Source organism: Puma concolor, chromosome C2, assembly GCF_028749965.1.
Source record: "Puma concolor isolate L17-30 chromosome C2, mPumCon1.1.hap2, whole genome shotgun sequence".
In the NCBI taxonomy this organism is placed as follows: Eukaryota; Metazoa; Chordata; class Mammalia; order Carnivora; family Felidae; genus Puma; species Puma concolor.
The window spans coordinates 158,488,678-158,507,164 of NC_141675.1; the positions used below are offsets into that span (position 1 = coordinate 158,488,678).

Sequence of the window (18,487 nt, forward strand, 5' to 3'; positions counted from 1 at the left end):
AGCAATGGTGGATAATTCTACACTGTTCTAAGGCAACAGCCATGGAAGGGGTTTTTCCTGTGAACCAGCCTAGAGTGACTGGGCTGCATTGTTCATCCATCCATCTGTCCATCTCTCTGTCCATCCATCACCCATCCATCCATCCCCCCATCCCCCCACCCATCCATCCATCCCCCATCCATTCACCCATATGTCCATCCATCACCCATCCATCCATCCAGCCAGCCATCAACCCTTCCATCCACCCACCCATCCATCCATCCACCCACCCACCCATCCATCCATCCCCCCATCCCCCCATCCATTCACCCATATGTCCATCCATCACCCATCTGTCCATCCATCCATCCATCCACCCACCCATCCATTCACCCATATGTCCATCTAGCATCCATCCATCCACCCACTTATCCATCCACCCATCCATCCACCTATCCATCCATCCATCCCCCCATCCATCCATCTATCCATCCCCATCCACCCATCTATTCACCCATATGTCCATCCATCACCCATCCATCCATCCATCTATCCACCCATCCATCCATCCATCCATCCCCCATCCATTCACCCATATGTCCATCCATCACCCATCCATCCAGCCAACCATCCATCCACCCTTCCATCCACCCACCCATCTATCCATCCACCCACCCACCCATCCATCCATCCATCCCCCCATCCATTCACCCATATGTCCATCCATCACCCATCTGTCCATCCACCCACCCATCCATCCATCCACCCATCCATTCACCCATATGTCCATCCATCACCCATCTATCCATCCACCCACCCACCCATCCACTCATCCATTCACCCATATGTCCATCCATCGCTCATCCATCCATCCATCCATCCATCCCCCCACCCCCCCATCCATTCACCCATATGTCCATCCATCACCCATCTGTCCATCCACCCACCCATCCATCCATCCACCCATCCATCACCCATATGTCCATCCATCACCCATCCATCCAGCCAACCATCCATCCATCCCCCCATCCATTCACCCATATGTCCATCCACCCACCCACCCACCCATCCATCCATCCATCCCCCCATCCATTCACCCATATGTCCATCCATCACCCATCTGTCCATCCATCCATCCACCCACCCACCCATCCATCCATCCATCCCCCCATCCATTCACCCATATGTCCATCCATCACCCATCTGTCCATCCACCCACCCATCCATCCATCCACTCATCCATTCACCCATATGTCCATCCATCGCTCATCCACCCATCCATCCATCCATCCATCCATTCACCCATCCATTCACCCATATGTCCATCCATCACCCATCCATCCACCCATCCATCCATCCATCCCCCCATCCATTCACCCATATGTCCATCCATCGCCCATCCATCCACCCATCCATCCACCTATCCATCCATCCATCCCCCCATCCACCCATCCATCCATCTATCCATCCCCCATCCACCCATCCATTCACCCATATGTCCATCAATCACTCATCCATCTATCTACCCATCTGTCACTCAGCCTTATGTTCACCCACCTATCCGTCCATCACTGATCCATCCATCCATATGTCCACCCACCACCCATACAGTTACCCATCTGTCCATCCATCCATCCAAACCTGCCATCCACAAATATTCACCAAGCACCTATTATATATCACGCATGGGTCTAGAAACTGGACACAGTATAGAACAGGGTCCCTCACCTGCCCTCTATGGGAGAGACAGCCAATGAGCAAACACACAGCTGGTCTGAGAGTGGTCAGGGCTATGGAGGAAAGACAACCAGGAGAAGGGGTTGGGTGCAAGGCTCATCTTCTCCAAGTGGTAGGGGAAGGTCTCCAAGGAGGATGACATGGGGCGGGGTCCTGAGGGTACAGGGTGTGATCTGTGGTGACAGTGGGGATGAGTGTGCCAGGAAGAGGGAACGGCGAGTGAAAAGGCCCTGTGGTAAATTGTACCTTGCAAGTGTAGAGCCTCATGTACCCCAGGGCTCCCTGCTCCCGTGTGGCACACACTGATCTGTCGGATCAGAGTGTGAGGACACGGGGCCTGTAGTGACGGCCCCTCTGTGAGCACTGCTGTTGGGAGGCCAGACAGGCAGCCCCTCCCGTGCTTACCGTGAACAGGCCTTTGGTCCTCTTCCGGCTGCCGATGAAGAACCGGGCTCCTCGCACCGAGAGGGTGGCCGGGAAGGGCACGTCAGCCATTCTGAAAACATTTGAGGGTGGCTTTAGGGCCATGGGAGAGCAGCGTCACAGCCCGTTTATGCAGAAAAGGACAGGGGAAGCAGTGTACGGGGGGTATCAGTTTCCCAGGGTGGCTGTAATGAACACCCCATACTGGGGGCTTAGGTGGCAGATTATCCACAGCTCTGGAGGCCGGGAGTCTGACGTCAGGGCGTTGCAGAGTCCCGCTCCCTCTGGAGGCTCATCCAGCTCTGGGCTTTCTGGTATTCCCTGGCTTGTAGCTACGTCACCCCCTCCGCCTGTCTTCACATGGCCTTGTCTGTGCCTCTCCTCTTCTTATAGGGACACCAGGCTCTGGATCAGGGCCCGCCCGACTTGACCTCAACTTAACTTGATTACACCTGCAAAGACTCTGTCTCCAAGCAAGTTTGCATTGCAGGGTTCTGGAGGACGTGAATTTGAGGAGCGCTCTTTTCCCCAGGACAAGAGTCTTCTGCAAAAGTGTGGCCACAGAAGTGTCCGTTCAGGGGTTCTCCCATCTCTCTGGAAACTCTAGTGGCTCCCAGCGGCACTGAGTCCCCAGCCTGCCCACCCTCCACCACACCTATGGGGAAACAGATGGTGTCTGGGCGGGAGGGGTCCTCGCTGATGGCCTGGGAGGCGTTGGCAGATGTGGCCAGAGCTGGGTCTTGACGCGGAAGTGGACGCTGCACCCCGAGGGTGGGGGAGAAGGTGGGTGCCTGCTGGAGGGGGGGGCCTGACTGGAGCCTCTGGGGTGGATGAGCCAGGCATCTCCCCCTGTAAGAACCTGCTCCTTCCAGGCCTGCATCGGGCTGCAGCTGGCCGTGGTGAGGCCACTTTCTGAGCGCCGTCCCAGAATCCCCCGTGCTCTGATCACAGCGCGCCCTCCGTGGTGCCCACGAGCCCTGTGACGCCCGACCCCCAGGCCCCGGAGTCCTCCTTTGCCGCCACTGGCTGTAGCCGCGGCTCCTTCCCTCCCCTTCCTTGGCCCCCTCCACCTCCCCATCACAGAGCTGCTCCCACTGCTGGGTCCCCACCGTCATCACCCTGGTAAAGGCCCTGATGCGCTTGGGAGCAGAGGGAGCCCTTGTGGTAGAGACGGATTTAAACAAAGTGTCCGAAAGGCAAAGAATCTTTTTATTATGGAATAAGTTTCATAGTAACAGAGCAAAGTAAGATTCTACCTTTGAAAGTGGTATCTGGAATAATGATGGATTTTAATGTAAACCGGACAATTTGTGATTTAAGAGAGTCACCAGCCCCACTGAGCCAGGATGGTCGTCATGAGCCGGTGGGACTATGGGGACCGACGCTCTCTGGTCCAGCCTAGTGACCAGGTGACGGCGAGGGCAGGGAGGGAACTCAGGCTGCTGGTGCCTGGGGCTGTGCCGAAGCTACCAGAAGGGCTACTCTGCGTGTTTATTTGGGGTCAGAGTGACTATTCACTCGTCCCGACGGGCAAACCGGGTCTTAGGCCAAACGATGTGTTGAAAATCACAAGGCCCAGTCAGGCTGCAGGTTCAGTTTGGCTCTGGTGCCTGAGCTCTCTGTGACCTTCCTCTGCATGTTTCCTGATGGTGAGGCCGCTCTGCAAGGCACAGTCCCCGCCCCCCACCCCCCCCCAGCCAAGTCCAACCTACCCGGCCTGGGCGCCTGCACTCGCCCCCACCCACTGCGGCCGCTCTGGAGGACGGGTTTGGTGGCGGACCCTGCTGATGACCCTGCGCTCCCGCTTCAGGGGATGGTCCCTAAAGATTGTTCGCCCACTGGCCCGAGCCCAGGGCCAGCCGGCCCGCCCCGCGGCCCTGGACCCGCCGTGTCCGGCAGCACCCGGCCCTCCCCGGGCGCCCCGCTACCTACATGTCCGCGGGGACGCCGCAGTCCGCGGTGAGGGAAAAGGATCCTTCGGACACGGCCAAGACCAGCGTGTGCCATTGGTTGTCCGTCAGAGCGGGACTGCGGAAGGTCACGCGGGTTTGCCAGGCCCCCGCCGCGTCCCGGCTGAGGAACAGGAAGTGCAGCCTGGTGGGCGAGTACCGCAGACCCAGCAACAGCCCGTCAGACTCCTCCGTCACCACAGTGAACAGGTATTCGTTCTTCTGCAAGAGAGGGCGGGGCAGGGGACGGGGCAGGTGAGGGCGGGGCGAGGGAGGGAGGGACAGGTGAGAGCAGGGCAGGGGGTGGGGGCAGGGGAGGGTGGAACAGGGGAGGGAGGGACAGGTGAGGGCGGGGGAGGGTTTGGGGCAGGGGAGGGCGGGGCAGGGGAGGATGGGACAGGGGAGGGAGGGGCAGGGGAGGGCGGGGCAGGGGAAGGAGGGACAGGGAGGGCAGAATAGGGAAAGGGGGACAGGGGAGGGCGGGTAGGGGAGAATAGGGCACAGGAGGGGGGCTGGCAGGCGGGACAGGGGAGGGGGCAGGTGAGGCAGGGCGGGGCCGGTGAGGGTGGGGGAGGGCTCAGGGGAGGAGGGCGGGGCAGGTGAGGGTGGGGCAGGGGAGGGAGGGACAGGTGAGAGCAGGGCAGGGGAGGGCGGGGCAGGGGACTGCAGGGCAGGGGAGGCATTGACAGGTGGGGGAGTGGGGGGGACGGGCAGGGGAGGGCGGGGCATGGGAGGCAGGATGGGTGAGGGAGGATAGGCAGGGGAGGTGTGGGAGGGGAGGTGTGGCGGGAGGACAGGGCTCCCAGGGCAGGGCCTACTGCGGTGACCAAGGTCTGTGATCCACCAGATCCCTGCTCCAACCTGTCAGGGTGGCCGCTATCAGAAAACCAGAAACTAGTGCCTCTGAGGATGTGGAGAGATCGGAAGCCGTCCGCCCCGGTGGTGGGATTGCCAAACGGCATAGCTGTTCTAGGACACAGCCCGCGGTCCCCGGAAAAGTTACTATAGGACTGTTACGTGACCCCGCAAGCCCACCTCCGACGCCCGACAGGACTGACAGCAGGGTCCCCGAGAGAGGCACCCAGGTCCGCAAAGGTAAGTGCGGGAGCAGGGGCGTTGAGATGTGCTCTAGCCATACAGTGGAATGTCACCCAGCCTTGCAAAGAGGCTTCAGCGTCCACGCGCACGAACCCGGGGGACGTCACGCTGAGTGAAGTAAGCCATCACCAAGGACAAATACCGCGCGGCCCACTTCTGTGAGAGACCTAGTCCAGTCACGTTCAGGGGCGGAGCCTGGAACGGGGGCGCCAGGGCTGGGGAGGCGGGGACGGGGGCCGGTCGGGGAAGACGGAAAAGTCTGCCCAAGGACGGCGGGATGGCTGCGCTGAAATGGACACGGAACGCTTTCTGTCACGTGTATCTCAACACCACTAAACCTCCACGAGCTTCCGCCACCAAGACGGTGACCCGGGAACACCAGTAAGGCCAGCGGCACGTCGTACGACGCATCCTTGATTATCCGTCGTTGCCGTTTAGGGTCTACTGCTTCCCAGCCTAACACAGGGAAAGGGGCCACGGCATGAAAGTGACCGGCCGGGCGCCAGGGCCCGGGGAAACTCTGCACTGTGGTTTCTGCAGCGAGCCTCGGCCAGGGGCACTGTGACCAAACCCGTGCAACCGTTCCGCTGAAGAAATTAAAGCCTCCGTGGCCCTCGTATTTAACTTAACACCTAAGCCAGTAAAATACACTTGGCGTGGCCTGGGTTATGCGGCCTGTGTGCTGAGGGACACGCGTGGCCCCGTTAGTGTCCACGGTGGGATGCCCAGCCTGCACTTACCTTCCACAGGGGAGGGAGTGGGGGTGAGGCATGGAAGCCAAACCCACTAAGTCAGGACAGAATCCTCACATGGTGATGGTTGGGACGTGGGCAGGTGGCCGGGAAGGAGCACTGACCTCGCAGCTATGGCACCTGCTGGGACCGAATCCCCACATCCCCCTGTTCTGCCTTTGGGCACTGGGCCCACCGGCACGGAGCTTCCTGGGCCAGGGCGTGAGTCCCACCCGTGGCTCTGCCCACTCGAGGTAGGCCTGTCTCTGGGACTGCTCAGTCCCTCGTTCCTAGAAATGTTCGTGGCTGGAGGAGACCGTGTCTGGGCAAAACCCTGGGGTCCCCGCACCCCCATGAAGGTCAGATGAAAGGAAAACAAATCGGCTGGTGAAGTGAGTTTATTGGGCTTCCTGAAGAGGTGCTGACAGGTTAGGAGTCAAAGCCAAGTGACCCAAGCAGAGAAAGGGGGAGGGAAGGACAGGTGACCCAGAAGAGGTGCAGTTGCCTCCTGGGAGCAGAAGTCCCGGGAAGCCATGGGGTCAGCATTCCTGGGAGGCAGGAGGTCAAGGTCAGGTCAGGAGAGTGGACACATGGGGGACCCCGTCCTGGGTGGGGGCAGCCACCTAACACAGGTCAGGACTCACTGAGGGGTGGCCGGGAGGACCACAGTCACCAGGTGGGACCTGAGCCCGGCTGACCCCGGGGGGACGTGCCCATCAGCAGCAGGACTGGCCTGAGGCGGGGCCGCAGCAGGCAGGGCGGGGGCACGCGGGGCGGCAGAGCAGGGATACACTGGAGGAGGGTCTGCAGCAGGGGCTGGGCTGGCAGCAGGAGGGGGCTGAGCAGGGGGAGTCCTCGCAGCACACAGGGGTGCAGCAGACGGGCTTGCAGCAGACAGGGGTGCAGCAGGTGGGCCTGCACACGGGGCGGCAGAGCAGGGACACGCAGGAGGCTGGGCGGCAGCAGGAGGAGGCAGGGGTGCAGCAGGCGGGCCTGCACACGGGGCGGCAGAGCAGGGACACGCAGGAGGAAGGTCTGCAGCAGGGGCTGGGCTGGCAGCAGGAGGGGGCTGAGCACGGGGAGTCCTCGCAGCAGACAGGGGTGCAGCAGACGGGCTTGCAGCATGCAGGGGTGCAGCAGTCTTCCTGGCAGGGGGAGGAGGTACAGCAGGACGGCTGGCAGCATGAAGAGGTTGTGCAGGGGGAGTCCTCACAGCAGACAGGGGTGCAGCACACGGGCTTGCAGCACACAGGGGTGCAGCAGACGGGCTTGCAGCAGACAGGGGTGCAGCACACGGGCTTGCAGCAGACAGGGGTGCAGCAGACGGGCTTGCAGCATGCAGGGGTGCAGCAGACGGGCTTGCAGCATGCAGGGGTGCAGCAGTCTCCCTGGCAGGGGGAGGAGGGGCCGCAGGACAGCTGGCAGCATGAAGAGGTTGTGCAGGGGGAGTCCTCACAGCAGACAGGGGTGCAGCAGACAGGCTTGCAGCACACAGGGGTGCAGCAGACGGGCTTGCAGCAGACAGGGGTGCAGCACAGGGGCTTGCAGCACGCAGGGGTGCAGCAGTCTCCCTGGCAGGGGGAGGAGGGGCCGCACAGGAGGGTCAGGCAGGGGGCCGGGGCGCAGCACGGGGGCTCGCAGCAGCTCTCTGGGCAGTCGTCCACCTGCCAGGAGGGGTCGGGGCAGGAGTCCGAGGCCCCGGGCAGGCAGACGCGGCTGCCATAGCTCAGGTCGCTGGAGCAGACGGACAGGGTGGACGCGGCCATGGCGGGGGCGGTGGGGCTGCAGGAGGCGGTGTGTGTGTGTGAGTGTGTGTGAGTGTGTGTGTGTGAGTGTGTGAGGAGCTCCGGCTGTCTGTCGGCTTTTATACCTCCCAGCTGTGTGTTGTCACCAAGACTTCCCTTTCCTTGTTTGTGTTTTGACTGAGTCCTGAGAGTGTTTATTACTTCTGGTTTATTTACACTAAAGAGTTTGCTGCTTGGACAGTGCCTGTCATGGTTAAGGACTGGCTTGGCCCCTGACTACTTTTGGTTCTCTAAGCAAACACCACAGGAAAACTCTAGAGTCCTGGAGCCCTGCGGGCATGCAGCCTGCTCACTGCCCAGTGTGCGCCCTGATGCCCGGGGGTTTGCGGCGGTCCAGGTGAGCACCGTGCATCCCCGGGTCTCAGCGGGCAGAAGGACCGGAACGCCGGGACAGGTCTGCCCATCGGCTGCAGAACATCCGCACACCGAGTGCTGAGTGGAGGCCAGGCAGTCAGGAGCGAATGGGAAGGGGACAGAGTGTCTCAGCGCAGAACGACAGAGATGGACTGTGCAAAACCTAAGAGAAACGATGTGCACAGCATCCAACGTTCATCAGAGAAGCTTTCCAGGAAGACCGATCGACAAAAGGCAACATTTCTCAGACAGAGGGAGATGTGGTCTTCGGAGGTGGAATCTGACCAAACGTGGGATGAGATACACAGAGAATGCTGCACGTCGGGACACACTGGTGAGTTGTCTTACACCAAACCTAAAGAAGCATCCTGGAAGCTTCCAGAGAGATCGGAAGTGATTGGAAGCAACTCAGCGAACCGAGATGCCTAAAGACCTAGAACCACATCTGCAAAGCTGGAGGGAGATGGGATCGATTACGCGGCAGCACTGAGCCCTCTGGTGCACGGGACGGGAAGGTTCGCGGCTGCTCCGAGACCCTGCTACTCACACACCGTCTATGAACGCAGACGGGACTCCGTGGGCCAGCAAAACTCGGTGCAGAAACGAAGAGAAGCAGAACATAACAAATAATCAAGAGCAAAAAAGAAAAAAAATCAGCAAAGAGCAGATTGCAGTCCTCGACGTCTTCAGGGGGAAGAATTTCGGCCGCTTGGCCTTACAGAATCTATAGAGCAACTGTTCACTGTCTCACCCCGCGTCCCTCTACGTTTCACTTGTTCTGTGGCGGCACCATGCGGAAGCCCCTTGTGTTCCCCATCCCAAACCTCTGCCACCACTGACTCCCAGTCACTACAGTTGTGTCTCTTCTAGACTGTCCTATGCATACAGTATGCAGCCTTTCGGGTCTGGCTTCTTTCATTTAGCAGAATGCACTGGGCTTCACGCATGTCGTGAACTGACAGTTCTCCTCTCTTTACTGCTGAGTGGACTCCACTGTATGGACGTACCACAACTTGATTATTCTGATTATTCTGTCGACTGGTGAAGGACATTTTCTTTTTTTTTCTTCTTTTTAAAAAAAAAAATTTTTTTTTTTAATTTTTTTTTCAACATTTATTTATTTTTGGGACAGAGAGAGACAGAGCATGAACGGGGGAGGGGCAGAGAGAGAGGGAGACACAGAATCGGAAACAGGCTCCAGGCTCTGAGCCATCAGCCCAGAGCCTGACGCGGGGCTCGAACTCACGGACCGCGAGATCGTGACCTGGCTGAAGTCGGACGCTTAACCGACTGCGCCACCCAGGCGCCCCCAAAAAAAAAAATTTTTTTTTAACGTTTTATTTATTTTTGAGACAGGGAGAGACAGAGCATGAACGGGGAAGGGTCAGAGAGAGGGAGACACAGAATCCGAAACAGGCTCCAGGCTCTGAGCTGTCAGCACAGAGCCCGACGCGGGGCTCGAACTCACGGACCGCGAGATCATGACCTGAGCCGAAGTCGGACGCTTAACCGACTGAGCCACCCAGGCGCTCCGGGTGAAGGACATTTTCATTGCTTCCTGCTTTTGAGGGTTATGAACATGCTGCCACAAACATCGTGTGCAGGTTTTTGCAATGCAGCGAGTTTTTATTTCTCCAGGGTAAGCACCTAGGAGTGGCGTCGCTGGGTCACAGGGCAAGAGCCTGTTTAACGTGATAAAAAACCACCAAACTACAGGGCGCCTGGGTGGATATGCATCTCTCGATCTCGGCTCGGGTCATGATCTCACAGTTCGTGGCTCCAAGCCCTGCCTCGGACCCTGTGCTGATAGCACCGAGCCTGCTTGGGCTTCTCTCCCTCCCTCTCTCTCTGCCCCTCCCCTGCTTGTGCACGTGCTCTCTAAATAAATAAATAAATAGCAGCCAAACTGTTTTGCACAGTGGCTGTGCCTTTTTGCGTTCCCTCCTTCCCCAACAGCACGGAGAGCTCTAGTCGCCGTGTATCATTGCCAGCACTTGAGGTTGCCGGCTTTCTGTTAAACAGTAGCCATTCTAATCGGTGAGCAGGGGTATCTTCCTGTATTTGCCTCTGCATTGCCCTGATGACGAACGGCGTCGAGCATCGTTTCACGTGTTTATTTGCCATCCATGCGTCTTTTTGGTATTTCTGCAAGGGTTCAGGCCCCTCCCTTTTGTAGGTTTTCTTGACATTGAATTTTGAGAGTCCTTTATGCACTGCGGATGCATACGGTGGACCCCCGGCTAACACGGGAGTTACCGTCAAACATTTGTGTATAACTTTGACTCCCCAAGACCTTAACTGTTTCTTGCCTGCTGTTGACCGGAAGCCCTACTGATCATGCACACGGTCGATGGACACGGATCTGTATGTTGTGTATCTCTTACCGGCTTTTTGAGGAGCAATCAGAGTTAATGTGGGTAAAGTCCAATTTATCAATTTCCTTCTTTTTCAGACCATGCCTTTGGTATTAAACCTAAGAACTCCGCCCAACACACGGTCACAATGTTCTCCTGTGTTTTCTTCTGCAAGTTTAAAACGTTCACATTTTACATTTAGGCCTAGGATCAATTTTGATTACATTTTTACACTAAGTGTAAGGTATGGGTCAAGATTCACTTTTTTTTTTTTTTTTTTTTTTTGCATATGGCCATCTAGATGTTCCAAACACACTGTGTCACTGATGTGTCAGAAATCAGTTGCCTGTTTTCGTGTGGGTGTGTGTGTCTATCCTGTTTCATTAATCTGCACGCTTCTGTCCCTTTGCCGACATCACATTGTCTTGATTGCTATAGTTTTAAAGCAGATCTGGAATCAGGTAGTGAAGTCCACCAACTGTGCTCATCATCTTCACATGGTTTGGGTAGTGGAGCTTCTTTGCCTTTCCAAATAATTTTAGAATTAGCTTGTTCACAGTGACAAAAATCTCTTGCTGGGATTGCCTTGAATCTGTGGATCAGTCTGGAGGTAACTGACGTCACGACAATTACTCGACCGTAACCTAGAACATAGTCGAGCTCTCCGTTTATTTACGTCTTGTTAAATTACTCCCATCAGTAATTTTTATCATTCTCATGCACACATTCTGTGAGATTTATACTTAAGCTTTCATTTTTCACTCTGTTGTAAATCAAACTTTTAAACAAAAATTTTCAGTTTCAATTCTTTATTGCTATTATATACAAATGAATTGGGGCTCCTGGGTGGCTCAGTCGGTTGAGCATCCGACTTCAGCTCAGGTTGTGATCTTGTGGTTTGTGAGTTCCAGCCCCGCATCCGGCTTCTTCGGATTCTGTGTCTCCCTCTCTGTCTGCCCCTCCCCTGCTCACACTCTGTCTCTCTCTCTCTCAAAAATAAGTAAAACATTTTTAAAAATTAAAAAAAAAAAGAAATGAATTAATTTGGGGGCACCTGGTGTCTCAATCAATTAAGCATCCAACTTTGGCTCGGGTCATGATCTCACAGTTTGTGAGTTCAGCCCCACGTCGGGGTCTGTGCTGACAGCTCAGAGCCTGGAGCCTGCTTCAGATTCTGTATCTTCCTCTCTCTCTGAAACTCCCTTGCTTGTGATCTGTCTCTTTCTCTCAAAAATAAATAAACGTCAAAAAAATTTTTTAATAAAAAAAATAAATGAATTAATTTTTATTATTTTAGGCTTACATACTTCAACTTTGCCAAACTCTCTTATATTTCTAGGAGTTTTTTGTATATTCTTGGGGGTTTTCTATGTGGATGATCATGTCCTCTGGGAATGGAGACAACTGCATTTCTTCATTTTCAATACGTATGTGTTTTATTTCTTTTCCTCGCTTGCTGCACAGGTAAGGCTTCAGCGTGATGTTCAACAGGAACAGTGAGAGAGGACATCTGTATCTTCTTCCTGATCTTTAGCAGAAAGCATTCAGTCTTTTACAATTAAGTATGATGCTGGCTGTAAGTTTTTCATAGATGCCTTATATCAGGTTCAGAGTTTGTTCAATCATTCCTAGTTCACTATAAACTTTAAAAAAGTTAAACAGGAGGAAACACTCCCCAACTCATCTTATGAGATTTATAATCCTGTGACAACAAAGCCAGGCAAAGACACTACAGGAACAGAAAACTACAAAACAATATCCCTTATGAACACTGATGCAAAAATCTTCAATAAAACACTAGCAAATTGAATTCAGCAGCAGAGTAAAGGAATTATGCACCACAACCAAGGAGGACCTATTTCTCGAATTTAAGGGTGGTTCCACATATGAAAACCAGTCAATATAATAGCCAACATTACCAGAATAAAGGAAAAAGTACATGATCATCTCAATTGATGCGGAAAAAGCATTTGAAAAAGTTCAACACCCTCTCACAATAAAACACTCAACAAATTAGGAGTAGAAGGAACTACCTCAACAAAATAAAATATATATGTGAAAATCCCACAACAAACATCATACTCAACAGTGAAAGACTGAGAGCTTTTCCTGTAAGATCAGGACAGACAGAGATGCCCACTTTCACTGCCTCTATTCACCACAGGACTGGAAGTTCTAGGAGAATAGTTAGAGAATAAAATACAGTAGCCCAAATTGGAAGGGAAGATGTAAAATCATCTCTGTTCATAGACGCTGTGATCTTATTTGTAGAAAACCCTAAGGACCCGTTAGCACTAGCAAATGAATTCAGAAAGACAGCAGGATACAAAGTCAAAATTCAGTTGCGTTTCCATACATTGCTGATGAACAACCCCAAAAGGAATTTATAAAACAATTCCATTTACAATTGCACCAAAAAAGAATAAAGTAAAATGAATTAACAACCACGGAGGTGAAAGAGCTGTCCAACGAAAACTACAAAACATTGCTGAAACACAGTAAGGAAGACAAATAAATGGAAAGGCATCCCATGTTCAAGGATTGGAACACTCAATATCGTTACGATATCACTGTCATCTCAAGCAATCTACAGATGTAACGCAATCACTACTGAAATCTCAGTGAGGTGTTTTACTGAAACCTAAAACCCCATCCTTAAATTCATGTGGAATCAAGGGATCCTGCATAGCCAAAACAATCCTGAAAAAAAAAAAAAAACAACAAAGCTAGAGGACTCCCACTCCTTGATTTCAAAACTACAAATCTATAGGAAGGCAAACCATAAGAGACTCTTAAATACAGAGAACAAACTGAGGGTTGATGGGGGAGGGGAACGGGTGATGGGCACTGAGGAGGGCACTTGTTGGGATGAGCCCTGGGTGTTGTATGTAAGTGATGAATCATGGGAATCTACTCCCAAAGCTAAGAGCACCCTGTACGCGCTGTATGTTAGCTAACTTGACAATAAATTATATGAAAAAAAAAAAAACCACTACAAAGCTACAATAATGAACATAGGGTGATACTGCCATAAAAACAGACATACAGACCAATGGAATAGAGTCCAGAAATAAACATATTAGGTGAAATCATTTTTGAAAGAGCACCGAGTCCATTCAATGGAGAAATGACAGTCTCTTCAGCAAGCGGTGCAGGCAAAACTAACTATCCCCAGGGAAAAGAAGGTAAGTGGACTCTTACCTCACACCATACACAAAAATGAACTCAAAATAGACCCATGACCTAAAAGGAAGACCTAAAACTATAAAACTCTTAGACGAAAACACAGGGCAAAAGCTTTGCAACATTGGATTTCGCGGTGATTTCCTGGATGTGATACCAGAGGCACAGGCAACATACGAAAAATACAAAAAGTGGCCTTCACAAAAATTGTAAATATTTTGCATCAGAAGGCAATACCAATGGAGAAGAAAAGGTAACCTAAATACAATGAGAGAAAATATTTGAAAATCATGTGATAAGAAATTATATATAACACGTGTAGAGAATTCCCGAAACTCAACGACAAAAAACAAAACAACCCAATTCCAAAATGAGCAAAGGACTTGAACAGACATTTTTCCAAAGAAGAAGTACAAATTACGTGACCTATAAGCATGTGAAAGAGGCTCCACGTTACTAATCACTAGAGAAACACAAATCAAAACTACAATGAGAAGCCACCTTACGTCCATTAGGGTAAATATATATACATAATATATAACATAATATTTATATAAATGTAAATACAAGGAGTTAACCACATATATTATATAGAATATTCACGCAAATAGAAACACAACGAGGAGATAACACGTAATGTACATACATAACAAGGAGAAAATAACAAGTGTTGATGAGGACGTGGACAAACCGAAGTCCTCGCGTGTCGTTAGTAGGAGTGAGAAAAGGCCCAGCTACCGTGGAAGCTTGTGTGGTGGTTCTTGAAGGAATAGCAACGGACTTACTCTATGGTCTGGGGATTATATTGGGAATATGCTCAGCAGAACTGCAAGTAGGGATTCGAAGAGATGCTCGGACACACATGTTCACAGGGACCCCGGTGCCCTCAGCAGATGGATGGATGAGCAGATGTGGCCCATCCATACCGTGGAACGTTATTCAGCCGTAAAGGGAAGCAAGTCGGACTAGAACACGGACGAGGCATGAGGACGCTGGGCCGAGTGAAATGTGATTCCGCTCATGTGAGGAGCTTCAGAGACAGAAAGCAGAAGCGTGGGCGCCAGGGCCGGGGAGGGGACACGGCAGAGCACAGAGGGTCTCAGGTGGGGAGACCGCTGGGACGGGGCCTCTTCTCCAGCACTCTGACCCCAACTCTGTCTGCCCGGGCTTTTCCCAAGGCCATCTATGGAACTCGGGGTCCTTGGAGTTCCGTGGGGTTCGCCCTCCTGCACGGGGGCTGGAAATCCTGTCCAGGTGGTGAGGGCACCAACAGTGACAGGAACCTTGCTTATCTCCCTCACAAGTGCACTGATTCTGCGTGTCTTGGGCCCGGGATCTGACACCCTTGCTTCATGATCTTGTCAACTTTCAGAGTTGGCCCAGGTGGGAAGGAATCCCGTCCCTGTTACCCCATCTTGGCTGGAGCACTGCCTCCCCTGCTCCATCACCTTTCTGCTAAATGGGTAGAGCCCGGGGGAGGAACACAGGACGACCCCAGGCCCATAGAGGATGTTCTCCCTATGGGAGAGCTCCCTGGAGCACCCAGACCCACTTGTCTGGGGCCGGTTTGCCCAGATGGGGCTGTGGGTGGAAACGGGCCAGGGGCTGAGAACCCCCAGACCATGACCCGTGTGCAGGTGACCAGCCTGGGAAGCCCTGGGCACTGGGCCCACCGGCACGGAGCTTCCTGGGCCAGGGCGTGAGTCCCACCCGTGGCTCTGCCCACTCGAGGTAGGCCTGTCTCTGGGACTGCTCAGTCCCTCGTTCCTAGAAATGTTCATGGCTGGAGGAGACCATGTCTGGGCAAAACCGTGGGGTCCCCACACCCCCATGAAGGTCAGATGAAAGGAAACAAATCGGCCGGTGAAGTGAGTTTATTGGGCTTCCTGAAGAGGTGCTGACAGGTTAGGAGTCAAAGCCAAGTGACCCAAGCAGAGAAAGGGGGCAAGGAGGACAGGTGACCCAGAACAGGTGCAGGTGCCTCCTGGAGCAGAAGCCCCAGGAAGCTGCGGGGTCAGCATTCCCGGGAGGCAGGAGGTCAAGGTCAGGCCTGATGGGTGGCCAGGAGGACCACAGTCACCAGGTGGGACCTGAGCCCGGCTGGCCCCAGGGGAACGTGCCCATCAGCAGCAGGACTGGCCTGAGGCGGGGCCGCAGCAGGCAGGGCGGGGGCACGCGGGGCGGCAGAGCAGGGATACACTGGAGGAGGGTCTGCAGCAGGGGCTGGGCTGGCAGCAGGAGGGGGCTGAGCAGGGGGAGTCCTCGCAGCAGACAGGGGTGCAGCAGACGGGCTTGCAGCAGACAGGGGTGCAGCAGACGGGCTTGCAGCAGACAGGGGTGCAGCAGACGGGCTTGCAGCAGACAGCGGTGCAGCAGACGGGCTTGCAGCAGGCAGGGGTGCAGCAGACGGGCTTGCAGCACGCAGGGGTGCAGCAGTCTTCCTGGCAGGGGGAGGAGGTGCAGCAGGACGGCTGGCAGCATGAAGAGGTTTTGCAGGGGGAGTCCTCACAGCAGACAGGGGTGCAGCACACGGGCTTGCAGCACACAGGGGTGCAGCACACGGGCTTGCAGCAGACAGCGGTGCAGCAGACGGGCTTGCAGCAGGCAGGGGTGCAGCAGACAGGCTTGCAGCATGCAGGGGTGCAGCAGACGGGCTTGCAGCACACAGGGGTGCAGCACACGGGCTTGCAGCACGCAGGGGTGCAGCAGACGGGCTTGCAGCACGCAGGGGTGCAGCAGTCTCCCTGGCAGGGGGAGGAGGGGCCGCACAGGAGGGTCAGGCAGGGGGCCGGGGCGCAGCACGGGGGCTCGCAGCAGCTCTCTGGGCAGTCGTCCACCTGCCAGGAGGAGTCGGGGCAGGAGTCCGAGGCCCCGGGCAGGCAGACGCGGCTGCCATAGCTCAGGTCGCTGGAGCAGACGGACAGGGTGGACGCGGCCATGGCGGGGGCGGTGGGGCTGCAGGAGGGAGTGGGTGTGGGTGTGGGTGTGTGCGTGAGTGCGAATGTGTGCTGGGTACCCTGGGAGGCCATGGCTTTTATATCTGCCCCAGGCTTGTGTTGTCCCCACAGGAGCCTCATCCCCTTCCTTGTTGGTGTTGTGCCAGGTCAGGGAAGCCACATCAGATGAGTCAGTTGCCCAGGTAGTTCTGATGACCGCCTGACCGGGGTCTGGCCCTCGGGGAAGCCGGGGTCCCTGTGGGGAGTCAGGGAAGTGGGTGTCCGTGCCTCCCTGTGGCAGACGGCCGCGACGGCCCCCCATGGGGCTGCTTGTGGCTGCACTGGGTTCCGCGGGTTACGTGGGAGAAAGGTGCAGACCTGCTCCCACTGCCCCAGAGGGCGCAGGAGGACATCAGGTCCCGCGGGGGGGGCCACGTGCTGGGCGGGAGCAGAGGGCAGCGTTGCAGGCACCTGGTGCCACCGGGAGCCTGGGGTCGTTGGTCTGTCACATGCACACCCGCGGCCGAGGTGCGGGGGTGTGGCCGCGGGGCGCGAGGGTCCCGGCACACAGACGGCAGCCCCAAGAGGGAGGCAGGCAGCCGGGGCGGGTCTGTCTCTTACGCCCATGGGTGTGCGGTGCTCCCATGGGGGAGGCGGTGTGGGTGTCACGGAAGCAGTGATGATAGCACAGGACAACTCTCAGAGATTTTGGCGATTCCGTGGCATTGACGGGGATCTGGGCAGTGCCCTGGTGTAAGCTCGAGGGGTGACGGGGCAACAGCAGGGGACAGTGTCTTGTGCCAGCCAGGAGGCGGACGGCGGGTCTGCAGGATCCTGCCCTGGTGTCAGTGTCCCCCTGATAGAACCCAGCAGTGAAGCCACGTGGGCCTGGGGGTTTCTACGTGGATTTGCTTGTAATTACAGTTCACCAGAAGTTATAAAAAATTATACTGGGAGCTCCTGTCACCCTTTACGCATTTCCCTCAGTGATGGCCACTTGTGTAACGTTAGCACAAGTCACAACCAGGAGATCGGCCACCCAAGATCCCACCACATTTACCCACATCGGTCTGTGTGTGTGTGTGTGTGTGTGTGTGTGTGTGTGTGTGTGCATCTCCGTGTGCGTGTGTCTCTGTGTGGGCACGCATGTGCCTCTCTGCAGTGTTCGTATTTGTGGATCATACGGCCACCGCGGTCAGTGTGGGCGCGACCGGAGGCCCCCTCCGGCGCCCCTGACGACCACGCCCAGCACGTGCATCCCTGGCCGCGCACGCCCGCCTCTCCACCTCTACTCCTTGGCTGTACCGAGGCCGTTGCCGAAGGGGAATCACGCAGCAGGCCACTGTCGGAGGCTTTCTCGTACTTGGCTCCTTTGAGACGCAGGCACGGTTCCGTGGTCCGATGTTCTGTGCTGCTTTACGGTTTGCCTGCTGAAGGACGGGTGGGCTGCGGGAAGGTTCTTACGGACACATCCAATGTCTTTAATAGAACGGGGCTGTTCGGGTTATATATTTCCTCTTGAGTGGAGAAATACGTTCTTGTCCATTTCACTGGGGTTGTCGAATCCACGCACGTCATGTGGCTCATGATGTCCCCTTATCACACTTCCTGGGGGGTCCGGGGGGCCTCCAGTGAGGCTGCTCCCCTCATTGTCCGTGTCAGCGATCGGCAGCTTCTCTACCAGTACCTTCTTTGCCTCTCCCTTCCTTCTCTCTCTGCAAGGAGCATTAAGGGACTAGAGTGGGACGCTGTGAAACTCCACGACGGGTCTGGGTTCGTGGAGGGGCTGAGATGCAACCGTGGGGGTCCCAGGGCGCAGGACCAGTACGCTGCTTGGCCATTCAGTTTCCATCGATATTTCACTCACGCACAGGTGGCCTTCAGCAGGTGCCTGTGCCCTCCACGCCCACGGCTGAGCACAGCACCCCCTCACCCCAG

The 18,487-nt window shown here is 55.2% G+C and overlaps 2 protein-coding genes across 2 annotated transcripts in view; both read right to left on the reverse strand.

The window, feature by feature from the left end:
• TSPEAR (thrombospondin type laminin G domain and EAR repeats) overlaps nucleotides 1–18,487 on the reverse strand; it is a 159,948-nt gene that overhangs the window by 23,074 nt on the left and 118,387 nt on the right. Inside the window, exons 3-4 of the mRNA XM_086676139.1 lie at nucleotides 4,072–4,310; nucleotides 2,122–2,212 (exon numbers count right to left, since the gene is read on the reverse strand). Of these exons, the coding sequence (XP_086532265.1) occupies nucleotides 2,122–2,212; nucleotides 4,072–4,310 (330 nt within the window). The remainder of the gene's footprint in view (nucleotides 1–2,121; nucleotides 2,213–4,071; nucleotides 4,311–18,487) is intronic.
• LOC147577662 (uncharacterized) lies at nucleotides 6,301–16,746 on the reverse strand. Its single transcript, XM_086676124.1, has 2 exons — nucleotides 15,825–16,746; nucleotides 6,301–7,504 (listed from the first exon to the last, which is right to left on the reverse strand). The coding sequence occupies exons 1-2, from the start codon at nucleotides 16,688–16,690 to the stop codon at nucleotides 6,634–6,636; spliced, it is 1,737 nt and encodes a 578-aa protein (XP_086532250.1). The 5' UTR covers nucleotides 16,691–16,746; the 3' UTR covers nucleotides 6,301–6,633.

Bases quoted from the DNA above. Each gene is read 5' to 3' on its own strand.
- LOC147577662 (XM_086676124.1), bottom strand. From the start codon at position 16,690: ATGAGGCTCCTGTGGGGACAACACAAGCCTGGGGCAGATATAAAAGCC. The intron at 7,505-15,824 runs ACCCTCCTCCAG...CCTGTGCGGCCC, and splicing joins CAGCCCAGCCCCTGCTGCAG to CTCCTCCCCCTGCCAGGGAG.